The sequence below is a fragment of the Xyrauchen texanus genome, chromosome 48 (assembly GCF_025860055.1).
Source record: "Xyrauchen texanus isolate HMW12.3.18 chromosome 48, RBS_HiC_50CHRs, whole genome shotgun sequence".
In the NCBI taxonomy this organism is placed as follows: Eukaryota; Metazoa; Chordata; class Actinopteri; order Cypriniformes; family Catostomidae; genus Xyrauchen; species Xyrauchen texanus.
The window spans coordinates 14,951,031-14,967,840 of record NC_068323.1 but is presented as its reverse complement, the minus strand read 5'-3'; the positions used below and the strand labels follow the sequence as shown (position 1 = coordinate 14,967,840).

General features: G+C 36.5%; 1 protein-coding gene across 3 annotated transcripts in view; it reads left to right on the top strand.

Annotated features, from left to right (window-relative positions):
* Positions 1-16,810, top strand: part of LOC127639648 (RNA polymerase II elongation factor ELL-like) — a 56,225-nt gene that overhangs the window by 18,961 nt on the left and 20,454 nt on the right. For all 3 annotated transcript variants that reach the window (XM_052121775.1, XM_052121776.1, XM_052121774.1), the window contains exons 2-3: positions 7,397-7,441; positions 16,268-16,389. In XM_052121775.1, coding sequence (XP_051977735.1) covers positions 7,397-7,441; positions 16,268-16,389 — 167 coding nt within the window. The remainder of the gene's footprint in view (positions 1-7,396; positions 7,442-16,267; positions 16,390-16,810) is intronic.

Genomic DNA, 16,810 nt, shown 5'->3' with positions numbered 1-16,810 from the left:
CATCCAAATGGAATGGAACGCCGAGTATCAAAACTCCGCCTCTGACATTTGACCCAGCCTCAAGTTGGCCTTCTGTGGACAAAGGGTAATCAGCAGGGTGACCAGAGGATGCACGATTAAACCCCAGAAGTGACAGTGGGAACACAACTGGCCCTGGCATGCAATAGCATGCCCTCATTTGGCCTGACCGCGGACATGAGGCTATTGATGTAAAGCAGTCAACAGGAATGCATATTTTATTAACCAATACTTCCTATGCCTAACCCTTAACCCAACTATTAGTTTTTTGTCCGTTTTGTCTCAGGATTAAAATGTATACTAGTTAATATAAGGATTTTGGAAAACTAAACAGGTCTATATATTGCAATGCTTGCCGTAATACCAGGTTCACACATCCTACATGAGCAAGGCGCGAGCGGCGCATGAGCAGGATGGTCGTGTTGGACGTTCACATTGGCTGCGTCTCTGTAAAGAAAATAGTTATCTATGGGATCCTATGCCAAATGTATTCTTTAATAAAGTCATAATAAGCTGACGTTATTACTGGTTCAAGGACAACTGTGGGCAGTTACGTGTACTTCATCTTTATCAGCACTCTTGGATGTGATTGGATAATGATGTGTCTATACTGTGCACCTAAGTAGACCATGGCAAAAGGTCCAGCAGTTAATTAATTCTTTCCTTTAAGTTAATTGAGTTCACATGCATGCAGACATATAAATTGTAGTTAGGGCTGGGATAAACGATTATTTTTTTAAACGATTAATCTAGCGATTTATTTTTTCGATGCATCGATTAATCTAACGATTCTTTTTTTTTTCCCAGTCCGATTCGATTTCGATTAATCGATTTGTGACAACACCGGTTTCATCGGGGGTGGGGGTGTATAAAATGTATATAAAAAAAAAAACATTTGCCGGGATTTGATTGACTGGCGATCTGATCAATCAATCATAATACGCCATTTTTGTCCGACAAAGTAGTCAGGAGAGAGAAGATTAACGTCGGTGGATTTGAATTTGAATAATGGATTGTAGGCTACTGTACTGACATCTTTCTGCGGTTAAAACAACAGTCCTTCTGATGTAGGCTACATTCATGTTTAGCCTATTTGATGCTATAAATTTACCAAGGAAAAGATGATCGGTTCACGAGCAGCTTTAACTGAGGCAATATGTCACGACACATTAAAGAGCCACAAAATAGTAGGCCTATTTATGGTTTATTTTTCTTTTGAATGACCAAATTTGAAAGTTGAGAATTTATTAAATGTTACCTGCTTGGTCCTGTCTGTCAGCGCGTTGTCAGTGTCCTCTATGTATTTTTCACGACATTCGTAGCTATAAGCGCATTATTAATAGCTATAAGCGAAAACTTTAGGTGTCGACAACGTATTATAGCCTACTCCAACATCGAGTGCAAACGGTGCTCTGTCATCTGCAGCTGCAACCGGGTGGCACCTCTTCAGATGCTGGTGCATTGCCGTGGTGCTAGAATGGAAGGCCATCTCTGTCTGCTCACACTTGCAGTGAGCATGGTTTAACCCTGTGGGGTCTGAGGGTGTTTTGTGCCCTGGAGAAGTTTTGACATGCCTTGACATTTGTGCTTTTTTCAGTTGCTTAAAAACACATTAATGGCTAAAGTCTGATAACATTGTATTCAGCACAAACTGGGCTACAATAATGTGAGCAACATGTGTGAACATATTTGTATTTTTTAGGAAATAAAGTTTATGTATGGTTTTTGAAAAAATACATAATTTAAGTCATTGAAATAAGGCCATATTACACATACTAAACATTTGTCCACAAGCCTTTTGAGAACTGGTAGCCTAGAGTTTTTGCTACAAAATGATGTGGAAACCATCCTGATCACTTATTCATACAAAACAATATAGTAATTGAACTTTTGTAAGACACTTTTAGTGTTAGAAAGGTAATATGCGAGGAGGCGTGAATGATCATGAATATTGATGTGATTCACACCTGAGACAAAAGACCCCTCCCCTGGGCCTATCAATGAGGAATGTGACAAAGAGAATGAATATGAGGAGACTTAATGATCTAAATCAAGTTTTAAGTTAAAAGAAGTAATCGGACTATATATTTTCTTTACATAAAGACTTAATTTTAGACCTACACTACCATTTAAAAGAAGTCTCTTCTGCTCACCAAGTCTGCATTTATTTGATCCAAAATACAGTAATAACTTTTTACAATTTAAAAGAACAGTTTTCTATTTGAATATATTTTAAAATGCAATTTGTGATCAAAGCTGAATTTTCAGCATCATTACTGCAGTCTTCAGTGTCACATGATCCTTCAGAAATCATAAGATGGTGATTTTCTAACATCGGCATATTTAAAGTGCATTTTTCTCATTTACACCTGAACCCATATTTGCAAGCACAAGCTTTGGTGATGATAATGAGGCAGCATAAACACTAGATAAAATATAATCTAAACATTCATATTATTTTAATATCATATTTATATCATACAGCATACAATTTAAATACCTGCTTTAGCCGAAACAACATTTAAATGTAACTAAAACTTGCCTATTAGGACATATTTCAATACTCAATCCTGGCTGGCAAGTCTGGAAACGGTCCCACTAGTAAAATATGTACATGTTTATATAAAATAGCATGTCAACTAATGAAATTAAATTACTTACTAGGCCGAAATTGTATTCTTGGATGGATCAAGTCTCTCTTCAAAATACAAACGTTCATCGCTGCTCTTCTGAGGAAAATTATATCTCTTCGTCACTATCCAGGAGTTTTCTCACTTGTGTATCATGCTCCCCTTCAAATGCGCAGAAAAATGAACAAACTTGTTGTTTTTAAGGCACAGTCGTGGGAGTTTACCATTTGTATTGATCGCCTCATTACATTACCGTATCAATGGCATGCTCTGCTGGTGGGTGGGATCACATTAGAGATAAATTAGTTGAACCAGTCCTGTACATCGCTTTGTTTCATACAGATTACATTGCAGGAGAATATTTGTTTTAAATTTGAATTGTTTTATTTAAATGTAGACATTTTAAGCTTTCTTCAGACATGTGTTTCATGTTTGTGTGATAAGTATTCACAGAATTTCAGTAAATTTGTGACGCGTTTCAGAAATATGCTCATGAACACGGAGACTGCTTACAGCTCACCCTTTTTATTTTCTTTATTTTACAAAAGCATAAGGTTTTATTGTTATTACTTTATAGTCTCTAATGATGTCTTGCACTTATCTGTATGCCCCAAAATGCCGGAGAATTTTGTTGTTTCCGCTGTAATGGCGAAAATATCCAGCAGGACGTGCCGGCGCGTCCGTCGACTCCAGAGGGTTAATGTTAATATGGGCGAAACTAAATAAAAATGAGCCGCTCGCGGAGGATGTGTGAACCTGCTGTTGGCAAACACCATTAGCTGGACTTATAAGGATCTGATTAAACGAGTGACTGACCAGTCTGATCATCCCACGTTTAACTGAATGTCTGTAAACACACACTCTAAAAAGCAACAGATGGATTCTCCAGACCACTCTGCTGGTGTGATCTTCCTCTTTTTCTTGCTATTTCCCTTTTTCCTTTAAGCCATTATGAGGAAGGAAATCCAACACATTTTGTTTACATTTAGTTGTTTAAGAAAGGTCTCTTTAGGTGTCTTGGTCTGGCTAACCATACTGTTATGAAGATGAGATTAAGCTCTCTACGGGGTGAAAAGTATAACTGAGAGACAGCACATCTTCACTGGTTGCCCACAAAAATAAACAAAGTGGGACCGGTGTAGTCCGGTTCACTAACAAACATATGTGAGTTTGTGTGGGTGGGTGGGTAGGTAGGTAGATAGATGTATACACACATTTGTTATATATACAGTGCATTCATGAAGTGTTCAGACCCCTTCATTTTATGTTGCAGCCTTATGCTAAATGCTTTAAAAAAAAAAATCACATCAATATACACTCCATACCCCATAATGACAAAGCAAAACCCAGATTTTTTTATATCTTTGCAAATTTATTAAAAAGAAAAGAAACCTCACATTGACATAAGTATTCAGACCCTTTACTATGACACTTGAAATTTAGCTAAAGTTTAGCGTGCATCCCATTTCTCTGGATCATCTTTGAGAAGTTTCTACACTTTAATTGGAGTCCACCTGTGGCAAATTCAATTGAATGGACATGTATAAGATCTATAAGATCTCACAGCTGAAAATGCATATAATGAGGTCAAAGGAACTGCCTGCAGAGAGACAGGATTGTTGAGGCACAGATCTGGAGAATGCTACAAAAAAATTAATTGCATTATAGGTTCCCAAGAGCACAGTGGCCTCCATAATTCTTAAATGGAAGAAGTTTGGAACAACCTGAACTCTTCCTAGAGCTAGCTGCCCCACCAAACTGAGCAATTGGGAGAGAAGAGCATTGATAAGAGAGGTGGCCAAGAACCCGATGGTCACCATCATCACTGCAACACTCCACCAATCTAGGCTTTATGCCAGTCTCTAATCTGTGCAACAACAAAAAAAAAAAACACCTAAAGGGGACTCAGACTGTGAGAAACAAGGTTCTCTGGTCTGATGAAACGAAGATTGAACTGTTTGGCCTCAATTTCAAGTGTCATGTCTGTCGGAAACCAGGCACCACTCGGCACCTGCGCAACACCATCCCAACGGTGAAGTATTGTGTAGGGCTGGGACGGTTACCGCATTACCGCAATACCGCGGTCACGTGACTCCAACCGCGGGTCTGAGCTTGTCACCGTCGTCACCGCAAAAAAAACAAAAACAAAAAAAACATTGGCCTGCACATGTGTGCACGTTGTGTCTAATGACATGGATTCGTTGTGTCTAATGACATGGATTCATTGATTCTAATGATATGGATTATGTCTAATGATATTAGCCTACATGGATTCAAGGTTTTCTAAACAAAACTTATCAAAATATGGAGCAAATCCGACCTTTCGCGAGTTGGGGAGCGCAATGTTCCATGACACATAATAACATTCCATTTGTATTAGAGATGCGTGGATGGGCTATTATTATTTAATCCGCAACCGCATCACAAAACTCATCTGTCCGCACCAACGTTTTTTGATAAATTTTCAAAACCGCATCCGCGGCGCTGACTGTTTTAAGGTCTGAGCGATGCAAGGTGCTGCTGCCGCGAGGCTAGAAAGCTCTTGGCTGTTCTAGAAAGGAGACTGATCCAATGCAGCAAAGATATTTTAAAGGCTAAAGTCCCTAGTAGGCTATGTTGTATCCCCAGAATATCAGCAGTGAAGTCCGTTTCCGATTGGCACAGGGATAAAAAATAAATAAATAAATAGTAACGCACATCGGCAAACCTGACTACTAGGCTACTGTAGCCTAAAATTTTATCATTTTGTTTTGAATTTTGTTTAAAATGCATTTTAAGATTTCTATTTATTTCTCATGTCTGTGAGGCAGTAGGCCTAGCCGGCGAGTTTCGGTTCATTTATGAGAGAGCTCACGCGCAAGAGATCGCGATCGGCGCTTCCACGTCCTGCTGCTGATTATATGTCTGCTATATTTGCTTCTTATTTATTAATTCCAGGCAATTAGTTAATGAAACAGTGATTAAAATTAAGATACAATTTATACAAAACGAAATTTTAAGTTAAAGAAAGGCTTTCTACAAAACAAAACTTAATAAAGTGGTCAAAATCATGTCTGACCCATCTTCAATGCGAATGTATCTGAGAATAATCTTAAATAAGGAAATCTATACAGCGATTAGTTCATGCCAAATTACTGCTTGATGAAAATTTGACTATTTAAAATTGTGCTCGTTTTTTTTCTTCGGATGTAGGTGACAATATTTAAAGTCTATCAAAAGCGACTTCTGATGTGTGCGCCAAAGTCTGTCGGGGGGGGGGACTTCTCTGATCCAATGTAATGTATTTAATGCGGTTTACCGCTATACCGCGGGAATATCTTTCTTTTCAACCGCGGTTAGAAAAAATCCATACCGCCCCAGCCCTAGTATTGTGGTGGTAGCATCATGCTATGGGGGTGATTTTCATCAGTGGGGACTGGTCAGCGTTGAAGGAATTCTGAACGCAGCAAAATACAGATACTCTTAATGAAAACCTGGTCCAGAGCACTCAAGACTGCAGACTGGGCTAAAGGTTCACCTTACCACAGTGATCCAAAGCACACAGCCAAGATAATACAAGAGTGGATAAGGGACAACTCTGTGAATGTCCTTGTTTGGCCAAACCAGAACCCGGACTTGAACCCATTCAATCATCTCTGGAGAGACCTGAAAATGGCTGTCCACTAACAGTCCTCATCCAACCTGACAGGGCTTGAGAGGATCTGCAGAGAAGAATGGCAGAAAATCCCCAAATCCAGGTGTGCAAAGCTTGTCGCATCATACCAAAAAATACTTTATTCATTATGGGGTATGGAGTGTAGATTGATGTGAAATTTTTTTTATATTTAAAGCATTTTAGCACAAGGCTGCAACATAACAAAATGTGAAAAAAATGAAGGGGTAAAAATGTGTTTTGTGATATTATCCTTCTGGAAAATCCAGCCAGACAGTTTTTCTGCTCAGCTGTCTCACTAATTAACTCTAAAGCACCTTGTTTGAGATGGGTCTGAACAATTGGCACTCTTCAGCCTTTCCACCTCAACATTAATGTAAAAGCGTTTCAAGCACCAAGCTCTAAATAATTACGCTGAAGCAAAAGATGAACGGAGCAAATTAATACTAAATTTACAGTCCTATGCTACTCACACTTGGATTGATCAATCTGCCCCAGATGCATCTGAAATTACTTTGATGTCGATGAATGTTTGTCTATGAAAGACTGTTCTTTTAGAATGAAGTGGGGGTTGTATGTGGCATGATTGGCCGAAGCTCAGTCTGCACAATTCAAGGTCAAGTAGCGTATGAAGTAAGTTTCCTGTACGTAATTACTCCAAAATGGTCTATTTAAACGTCATAAGAGACAATATACACTACTTGTAGCCTTTACACGGCGTGTCATGGGGTGATTTGTTGACCTTGCTGCATTTTCTTCCTCTTTTTATTTTTTTAATTTTTTCTCTCTTGGCTCACGCTCTGGTCTGTTGGGCTGCTGTTGAAGCTCTTTGTATTGGGAAACAGGCCACATGGCTGAAGTTAGGAATTACTTCCTAAAGTACCCTCTTATTGCACTTTTAGACCCGGTGTTTGGTATGTGAAATGTCCCCTTGCTTGTTTTTGGGTGCAGATCATCCCACACTCTGTTAATTTCCATTTTCTGAGGTCACAAGACTTTCTTTTGATCATTCCTGTTTCCAAAGAGCTCGGACACTTTCTTTTTTTACTGTAGTGTTAATTTGTCACATGATTAATGTATCTTGTTTCTTTCGCAGGGCCTGACTGCTCAACCGCTAATAAGATTCACGGGAAACCAAGGGGTGAGTGAACTTTATTTTACATTTTTACCTTTTGGTTTGGGTCTGCTTCTGTTGTAGCCTCTGTCTGTTTGACTGCTTATGTAGTATTGTGGTCGTAATGTTCCCCTAAACCACTAGAAGCACTGACAGTCATGTTGCATCATGGAGTCACAGACCTTTTGTGAACCTGGAACTTCCCCTGAGTTATTCTGGAAATGTGTAGGTAATAGAAAGTTAGCGATGACTTCCTGCTGCACAGTCACCCTTGACATCAAACACCATATCCACCACTCACTATTGCAAAATTAGCAGGCGGCTATCAGTGTGGGCCCAAAACCTAGTGAGCATCCTTTCCATATACTGCCTACATAGTCAGCTACCTTCTAGGTAAAATGAAAAGCTGATTCAAAACATTTGAAAGCACAAGTGGTCAATACCCTTTTTATTGCATGTCTGTCTCAACTACATGCAAGACAGGAAGTTGCTGACAGTCAGTGCGTTCATTCAGCTCTGATCACACTAGGGCTGTGCCAATACTATCAAATAACGATATATTGAGATACTTTTCCTCATGATGTTGTATTGATACTTTAGATCCCTATATCAATATTTGTATTCAACTATTTGTGCATTCACATCATGTCCAACAGTTAATAAAGACGAAGCAGTTCATGTAAATAAATGCAAACTCAGAGCAGCGTTTCTCAGTGCAGTCAGAGACGCTTTTGAGGCGCGAGAGACAGAGTCCATTTCTCTCGTGAAAATGCACAGAAACATGCAATTTTTTAACATCATATTTATTGATAAAAATATAAACATTTAATGTACTCCTAAAAGCTAAAATGTGACCACAGTGATGAAAAACTACTGATGAACAACTGGGAGAATTTATTTCATTTAAGTAAAATTGACAAAATGAAACTAAAATATACCAATATTTATTGGAATAAAATTGAGACCGTGTGTAACATTAGGAAATCGAACCATGATATTGCGATGTGACGCAATATGTTGTATCGTGACGTGTACTGTACAGTGCAGGGCATATTACTTGAAGTGTAATATGGTATGGATTACAAATTACATGACCAGAAATGCAATCTGTAACAGATCTTGTAGATTACATTTGGGAGTAATCTAATCTGATTATTTTTGGATTACTTTCAACCTAATTCTATTGTATTTTGTCACATGCATTTGAGCAGGATAATCATTTTAACATAAAAGTACAAAGAGGAAGAATTTATTCCATTCTTTATTACTAACAAAAAGAGCCTCACAATTTTTAAAATGTGCATTAAACATTACATGAATGAAATAAACATTAAATCTAACAGTAATGACAGTGCACGCTCATTGTTTATAATTCAAAACACTGAGACATCAAGTTAATTTTAAGTGCAACTAACAATAACAACATTAATGACCATAAAATCAACAGCAACATGGCTAGGTCAAAGCTTTCATCTAAAAACACTGCAACACTTTTAACCCTTCCTGCTTACTGATAGTCATCACCTTTCCAAACCTGAGGTGCAAGATGTTATCTTTTGAACTGCAAGAATATTCTAAAAGAACAGAATATTTTAACAGCAGAGTTCCACCGTGTCACACAAGGAACAATTGTCAAGTTTCATGCAGTGGACTCCACTACATCAGCAGCAACAGTAGAGCAATGGGCTTTGTTCCATATTCCTGTATTTATGTACAGCTGTTTATTTTTCTAACCTGAATTTGAGGAGCCACAGCCTCCTTTGCCTCAGAGAAATTGCTCTAGATGCTTGCTATTTCAGCTATAAGGTGGAACATGCAGTGTCTTAACCAAAATGTCTTTGTCAATAATTTTGGGAAGTGTTTTGTCATCAGGATTTCACTATCAGAGTGCATTTACTGTGACTTATCGGCTGTGTGGAGGAACTGCACGTTCACACTCCCCCACAGTTCACTACATCGTGTGTGATAAGGTTGCCTATTTGCTTGGCCTGTTTGAAATTTGCACAGCTTCAGAATTTGACCTTTGTCCAAAGGACAGGTGCCTCCATGAACTTTACATGATACATCCCAACTATGCCTCTATGATCATTATTTTGCAATTCCGTTTGGTGATGCTAGTGCTGCAGAAATTACACACTTTTAGAGCGTTCACACTGACAGCGATTTGCAACAACAAAATGACATCCTCAAATCGCTTTTAGTGTGACTGGTTGTTTAGTATGCTGGTAAAACAACAAATTCAGGCTGTAGTTTTGCTAGGGCCAGTCTATCTGGCCTCTGTAGCTCATCCCCTGTGTCACTTCCCTCCCCTCAGAGTTTTTTGCAATGACTGTTATGCTTATGATTATATTTTTATGTCATACTTTGAAGTGCGTCATGTTTTTTTGCCTTGTGATGCATGCTCTTCCTACAAGAGCATTTCCTCTCTCCTGTGGGTTTTTTTTTTCTGTCAGTGACAGCGCAGACTTCTAAAAAGTGAAGTTATCAGCTGTCTCACTGTTTCTGAAGAAATGCGGAAATTGTGTAGATGAGTGGGTCTCAACTGCTTTTGCAACAGGTTCTCAACTGCATTAAGACCCATTTTTACATTGGAGATCAAGTGGTGACTGAAGACTACCAAATTACTTGCTGTGGAAAAAGTAGCAAATGTCCTTAAATTTAAGTGTAACATGTAATTATTACCATGAATGTGAAGAGAATTCTTTTTTTAAATTTATTTATGCATCAGTAGGTGTAGGCTATAATTTACCAGTCTAACACATGAAGCAAACAATAAGGAAAATATTTTTTTAACTTGGTTAGCCAAACTACCAAGTGACAGATGAATTTGTGCCAAAATACCATACAGTTTGATTGGACATACAGCCTTTGACATAATCTACCAAAAATATTGGCTCGGTGTTGGTTCATTTTCCATTGAATCAACTGCTGCTGATTTGTGCACTCCTTACCAACACAAGTTTTAATATCAGAAGATCCTTATATATGTTTTTAATCACTATATACCATTTATTGTAATAATAAATGAATTTGCCATTAAATTAGCCATAGAAGCTGACATGTTATTAAACCACAAACAAACCATAGCTGTGATGGTGTTTCTAATAGAGCTGATGAGTAAATGGCATTAATTCACTGATCTCAATTTTTCCTTTTGTGGAAAGTAGTGGAAACGTAATAATGGATCTATTCTATTGCTGTTGGAGCAAATGGGTAAGCAAAAATAATATTTTCTATTGTCTCCCATTCACCGCTATAGCTGTTTACACTGCAATCATTTACTTCTGTGGTCTAAAATCCGGTAGTGTGAAAAATAGCAATAGTTGATAGATGGTTTATTTTATATGCAAGCAAAATGGACATTAGAACTGAAATAGACCCAAATGAATCCGAATCGAATCAACCAATCCTAATGGGAAGTATTTTCTCCTCCAAGTTAAAAGTTAAGCCCATTTATTTTGGCATTCGAACTATTTACAATTGCATGGTCGCTTTTTGTTTCTTTGTTTTTTTTTTTGTTGCATTGTTTTTCCCCTGCTATCTGCAACCCTATCAGAGTATGGAGGACAAAACCTGCAAAAATAATAAATACACAAATATAAGGTAGTAAATAAATAAATACACATATTCATGCTTAAATATATAAATAATTAAGTGTGTGAAGATGTATACAAATTAGGGCTGCCGATTTAACGTGTTAATTCAGTGCGATTAATTTTACAAAATTAACGCAATTAATCGCATGCCAATGGACCATAATAAGGAAGTTTACTCCAGAGGGCAGTAATGGAATTTTCAGCTGTATGAGCAACGTGCAGTTTATACAGTGAAGAAAACACTTCAGTAGGAAGAACAACAAAAACATACATTACGTTCTTGCGTTCAAAACACTCGAAGCGCAAATGCGATCTAAGCGATCTCAAGATGTGTTTAAAGATTGAGTATTAAACTATTTTTAACTTGACACAGTGACCTAAACATTTTATGTTTATGACACAACACACCCGAGACGTCTGACACAGGTGTAAATTGACGGGCTCTTAAACAAGCCCTCATAATAAATCTCCAACTGATTGACAAATTCACTTGTGAAATGGATTGCTGTGAACTGAATGCCAATGATTGACTTATGATCAATAATATGGTAGTAAACAATACGTTATAGTCTAAAGATGGCCTTATTAACTCTTCTGCTACAAGAATGTAATGCATTGTAATTATCTGAATATTTTATATATATATATATATATATATATATATATATATATATATATATATATATATAAAATATTTAAAGATAACTGTGTAATTATATATTGATATAAATGTTTATAATCATTATATATTGAGTTATTGTTATATGGGGGCTTTCTCAGCAAATATTTGTATATGCGATTAATTAATCAGGACACCATGTAATTCGATTAAATTTTTTAGCGATTGACAGCCCTAATACAAATAATGAAATATGTAAATGAATAAATTCACCCATCAATGCAAAAATACTATTTTAAGCAAATAAATGGTTGGGGTAATACAAAATTAAAAGTTGATTTTTCTATATATATTTTTTTAGTCATTAGTTTATTTCCATATGTAGGTCAGTATGTATCTTTCCTTAGGGCAACATAATAGAAATGATGTCAACAGCCGTTTAGGCATCACAGTCAAACTATCGAGTGATCCTTGTCAAATGTAGCTGCTAACTGCCCCAAATCGTCCATTCATGCATTCATTCTGAAGAGGGTAATTAGCAGATAATGTAGTTGTTTTTTTTGTGAAATATAGAATTAGGACTTTCAATTTTGCATTTCTCCAACTATTTATTTGTTTTATATTGTATTATTTTTGGATTGAAGGTTGCATTTATTATTTATTTGTATATCTCCTTGCACATTTATTTCTTTATATATGTATTGGTGCACGAATATGTGGATATATTTATTTGTGTATTTATATATTTTCAGGTTTCGTCCTCCATATCAGAGCAGATCTTTTGACCTATTCCACCAGTTAAGAACCACTGGTATAGAAATCATATAACCTGCAGTTCACATCTGATGATATACTACATGTTTGATCATCACCTTTTTTCCCCCCACCTTCTAGGACTGTATAACTTACATGAGGCACAATCAGATTGGCTTGTCTTTATTTGAAATATACGAGTTGTGTTGGACTTTTTCTGTTGTAATTTTTGTAGAAATGTATTAAAAAGTAATTGCGAAAAAATACAATGCATAGGAAAGAAAAGATAACAAATCCTACACAGAATTCCATAAAATTATTTAATAAACTGCAAAATTGTGGTCAACAAACTTTTTAGGTAAACAATTAAACGTGAAAATAAAAAGCTGGGAGACTGCTAATATAAATCAACAGCTTTTATCACAGCACCAATGCGTGATCGTACTGTACATGGCATAGCTTGGAGTCCCTGTGTCCTTGCTTGTTGAATCTCTCATGTGAAAGTGTGAAAAGTGGTATCTGAGCCAGTGAAGCATTGAGCAGAGGGAGCCCTCAGACTTGCAGCAAGACTTGGACGCTGGCTGTTATTTATAGTCGGCCACCTGCAGGCCACACATGTGTGAGGAACCTTGGGTAAACAGCCATAGCTCAGTGCATTTCAGTCTTGTTTGTGTGTGCATGTGTGAGAGCATGGCATATGTGGTATTGTGGTTCACAGCACGTTCTCTCTGCCACTGCTAAGATCCACCATTTCATGTCAGTGGTCAACTTACACCCATTACAAACATTTTGCACAAATCATGCCCCTCTCTCTACGCCATGCTTTAGGCACTTCTAACACTAGGCCAGTTAATAATGGGACTATGATAAAATTCAGAGGAAGAGCTCAAAATCTTTCTTTTAAGCCCCATTTACACAGAGCAGCAACAGAGACATAATCTCATTCATCTTCAGTGAGAGCAGAGCGATTTCTGGTGGCATGATCACCATTGTAGTGCGTATTACTTGGTTGCATGAAAGAGATTACCTTCTACTTACATAATGCTGCTTTTTATGTCTACAAACTCGCATAGTTGTGTGGACACCATATCCCTGCGCTTTTGTTCCTGCTTGGAAGTGTATTTAAAAAAAAAAAAAAATGTTTAACAAGGTGGGCACAGTTGCTACTCAAACAAAAGTTTCTGGAACCACTGTAACTATAAGGACATTTAGTTTGTATGTTTTTATTTTATTACAACAGCTTCCCTCTACCTGCTAAGCTGTTTGCTGTATGATTTAATGTGCTTATGAAAACGGCAAAGGCTGCGATTTTAATTGTATAAACCTATTGTGTAGGAATGTGCAAATGAGAATTTCAAAATGGACTAGTCGGTGGGTTATGCCAACGGTTGGTCGACTAGTTGGTCAATAAGCCTTGTGTAATTTGGCTGGAGTAATTTCCACAAGACACCAATCAGACGCGTTTCTATATAATAGGCTATAGATGCTAAGCACATCACCTCAATAGGATAACTGATGTGTTATTAAAAAATAATACGCTTCATAACTATAACCTTTGTGTGCTCAACTGTCAAAGGCATCAAAACAGAGATTTGATTATGCATGAAACAACGGGAACATTGCTCAGAGCCGAAAATCTGATTGTTAATTATTGTTGTGGCACTGTGTTTTCACGAGGGATGCCCCGATATCATTTTTTTAATTTTTTTTTAGTATGAGCACCGATACGGAGTCAGATCCCTTTTTTATTTTTTTTATCAATATTTTATTTCAATTGTATAATCAAAATGGTTAATAAAAAATATACAAATTAATTTGATTTAAAAAAATATATATATAATTGATTGATTATACTTTTATTTTAACATGGGTAAAATTAAGTGCTTATATACAGAACCTCACCGCACACAAATACAACATTGGAGTTTTGTCTAATGAAGTGCTGCATAACACAGCATCACATATGTTAGATACTGCTTAAGTATTATACAATTACTACTGATTTATTAGTAGAATTACAGTGAATACTACATTACTGTAGTGATATATTTCTGTCATACTTTTTTCCTATAAATTTAGCTTTTATTTTGAATTGTTTCTCTGTTGTTTTGACCAAGGAGCTCTGACATTATGACTGCAGATTCCCACTCTGGAAAAGTCAGTCTCTACATGACAAAGTGATTATTAAACCACAAAAGGCTGCTATTTAATTAAATTAGTATGTACTCTGTGTGTGCCTTGTGCTACAAACAGTGAGTGTAATGTTCATGATGATATTTGACCTGTATTAGCCAAGAAAGAGGTTTAACAGGTATGTGCAGTCGGCGTCAACACAGCACGGTCTTCACACATTCACAAGTACAAACTTTATGTTTATCTCATTAAATTGCTGCTTTTGCAGTTAAATACTCACAATAGGACAAAGTGATTTTCATTTGTTAGATGAATGTTTATGTAATGACATTCATACATCAGATGGTATCGTTTTTTGTATCAGAGTATTTTTATGAGTAGGAGGAGCACCAGTACATGAGTGTGATATCGGACCCGATACCAGTATCCATATCAGGACATCCCTAGTTTTCACCCTTAAATGCAGGTTTTGCCAACATCTTTTGTTGTTTGCATCTTGATTTACATAACGAGTGAAATTCATACATTTCAAAATAAAGTAAAAACAATAGACCAAATAATAACACAGAAAATGCCAAAAACAGCGTGTAGGTAAACATTACGCATAGCTGCTCATAATTTCAATGTGATGACATTCATAGATAATACAGTAAATAATAAAAAAAAAAATAGGCTAGAAATTTCAGACAAAACAGCTTAAAGGGGTCATTACTTTTATCATTTTATTATCTTCCCTGAGGTCAACTTATAATGTCATTTAAAGTTTTTTTGCACCAAAACGGTCATAATTTAATTATATATGATCTTTTTCCACCCTGTCTCTTGCTCTCTGTCAGAAAAGCTCAGTTTAAAGCTATGTTTCCTTTTAAGACTTCAATGTAAACGTCCACTGTTCTGGTTGGCTAACTTTGTGCATTCCCTCAAATCCAGACATATTTGAAACTCAATCGAAAGTAAATGTGTCACCGTGTGTATCTTATCGTAATAAAAGTTATGCAGATCTATTAAGAAGAGTTCATATTTTTGGTGAGATAAAGATGGATTGAAGTTAACAAAAAGGTGAGAGTGTAGTCTTGGCCCATTATACAATGTACAATATTGGTTTGTGTTCCAATATAAATATCTAAAACTCCTTGCGAACATTTACTTTAGGAGCTATACTGCAGAAGAAAAAATTGTTATTGGAGAATGTTGAATATAAGTAACTTATTTTAATATTTAAAAATATTTAAAAAATCCTTAAAACAAGATACATTTACCTGAAAAGCAACATATAAGATATTAAGACTGTATTTTAAAGTATATTTTTTCTTTACTGCACTGGCAGAAGTATGAACAAGTGAAAAAATACATTTATATACAGGGAGCGAAGATCTCCCCTGTTAATAATCGTGTGATGTAGCCCTAGTGTGTTTAAAAAAAAACAGCGTCATTGTAGCCCAGAATTTAACTGCTGGTTTGATCCTTTAAATTATTTTTAAGCTAAAGGTGCAGCGTAATTTGTTTGTCGCTCTTGTTCATAGTCTTAAGAAAAATAATAATAAAATAATATAATTAATATTATATTAACACCAATATCAGCATGGATGCAGAAGTTATTGTTAATCAATGTTATTGTAGCAATACCCTATTTGAAAGTATAGCTAACGAACGTTATTTGTGCATTATATAGTTTGAACTAATCTTACTGCTTTTAATCCTTTTCTTTGAATTTGAGCTAATATTGGCTACTTTTCTCTTCTATGTCAACAGAAAATCTCAATACCGCAGTCAGAGAATCCAAATGAGCTGCGAACGTTTACGTTCTACTTGTCCAATGTGGGGAAGGACAACCCCCAGGGCAGCTTCGACTGCATTCAGCAGTACATTACAAGGTAAGCAGTAAAACAAAGCCTGTCATTATTCAAACATATAGACAGATTCCTGAACCCTCAAGGTAGCTTAATGATTTCAGACGTAAGTGTAAATGTGTTTTTGAGGTAATGTTTCTATTGGATACTAAGTGTTGCTATGATTTTGTAGTTGTTTGTTGTTATCTGAGTTTGTCTAATGTTAAAATCTCTTTGCGATTACATCCATGGCATCATTATGAGTCCATCTGTTCCTTTCTGTGTTCCCGCTACTGTTTGGCTCTGGCTGAACACCAGAACAGAGAGAATAAATTCAGTTTGGACAATTGTCCGATCAAAAGAGGAAGAAACAGTTGAATCCAAATGCATACTTAAAACATTAATGTCCTCCAGTGTTTATCAGGGGGTTCAGTTGAAGTTCAATCATTACTTGTCCTTGTGAATC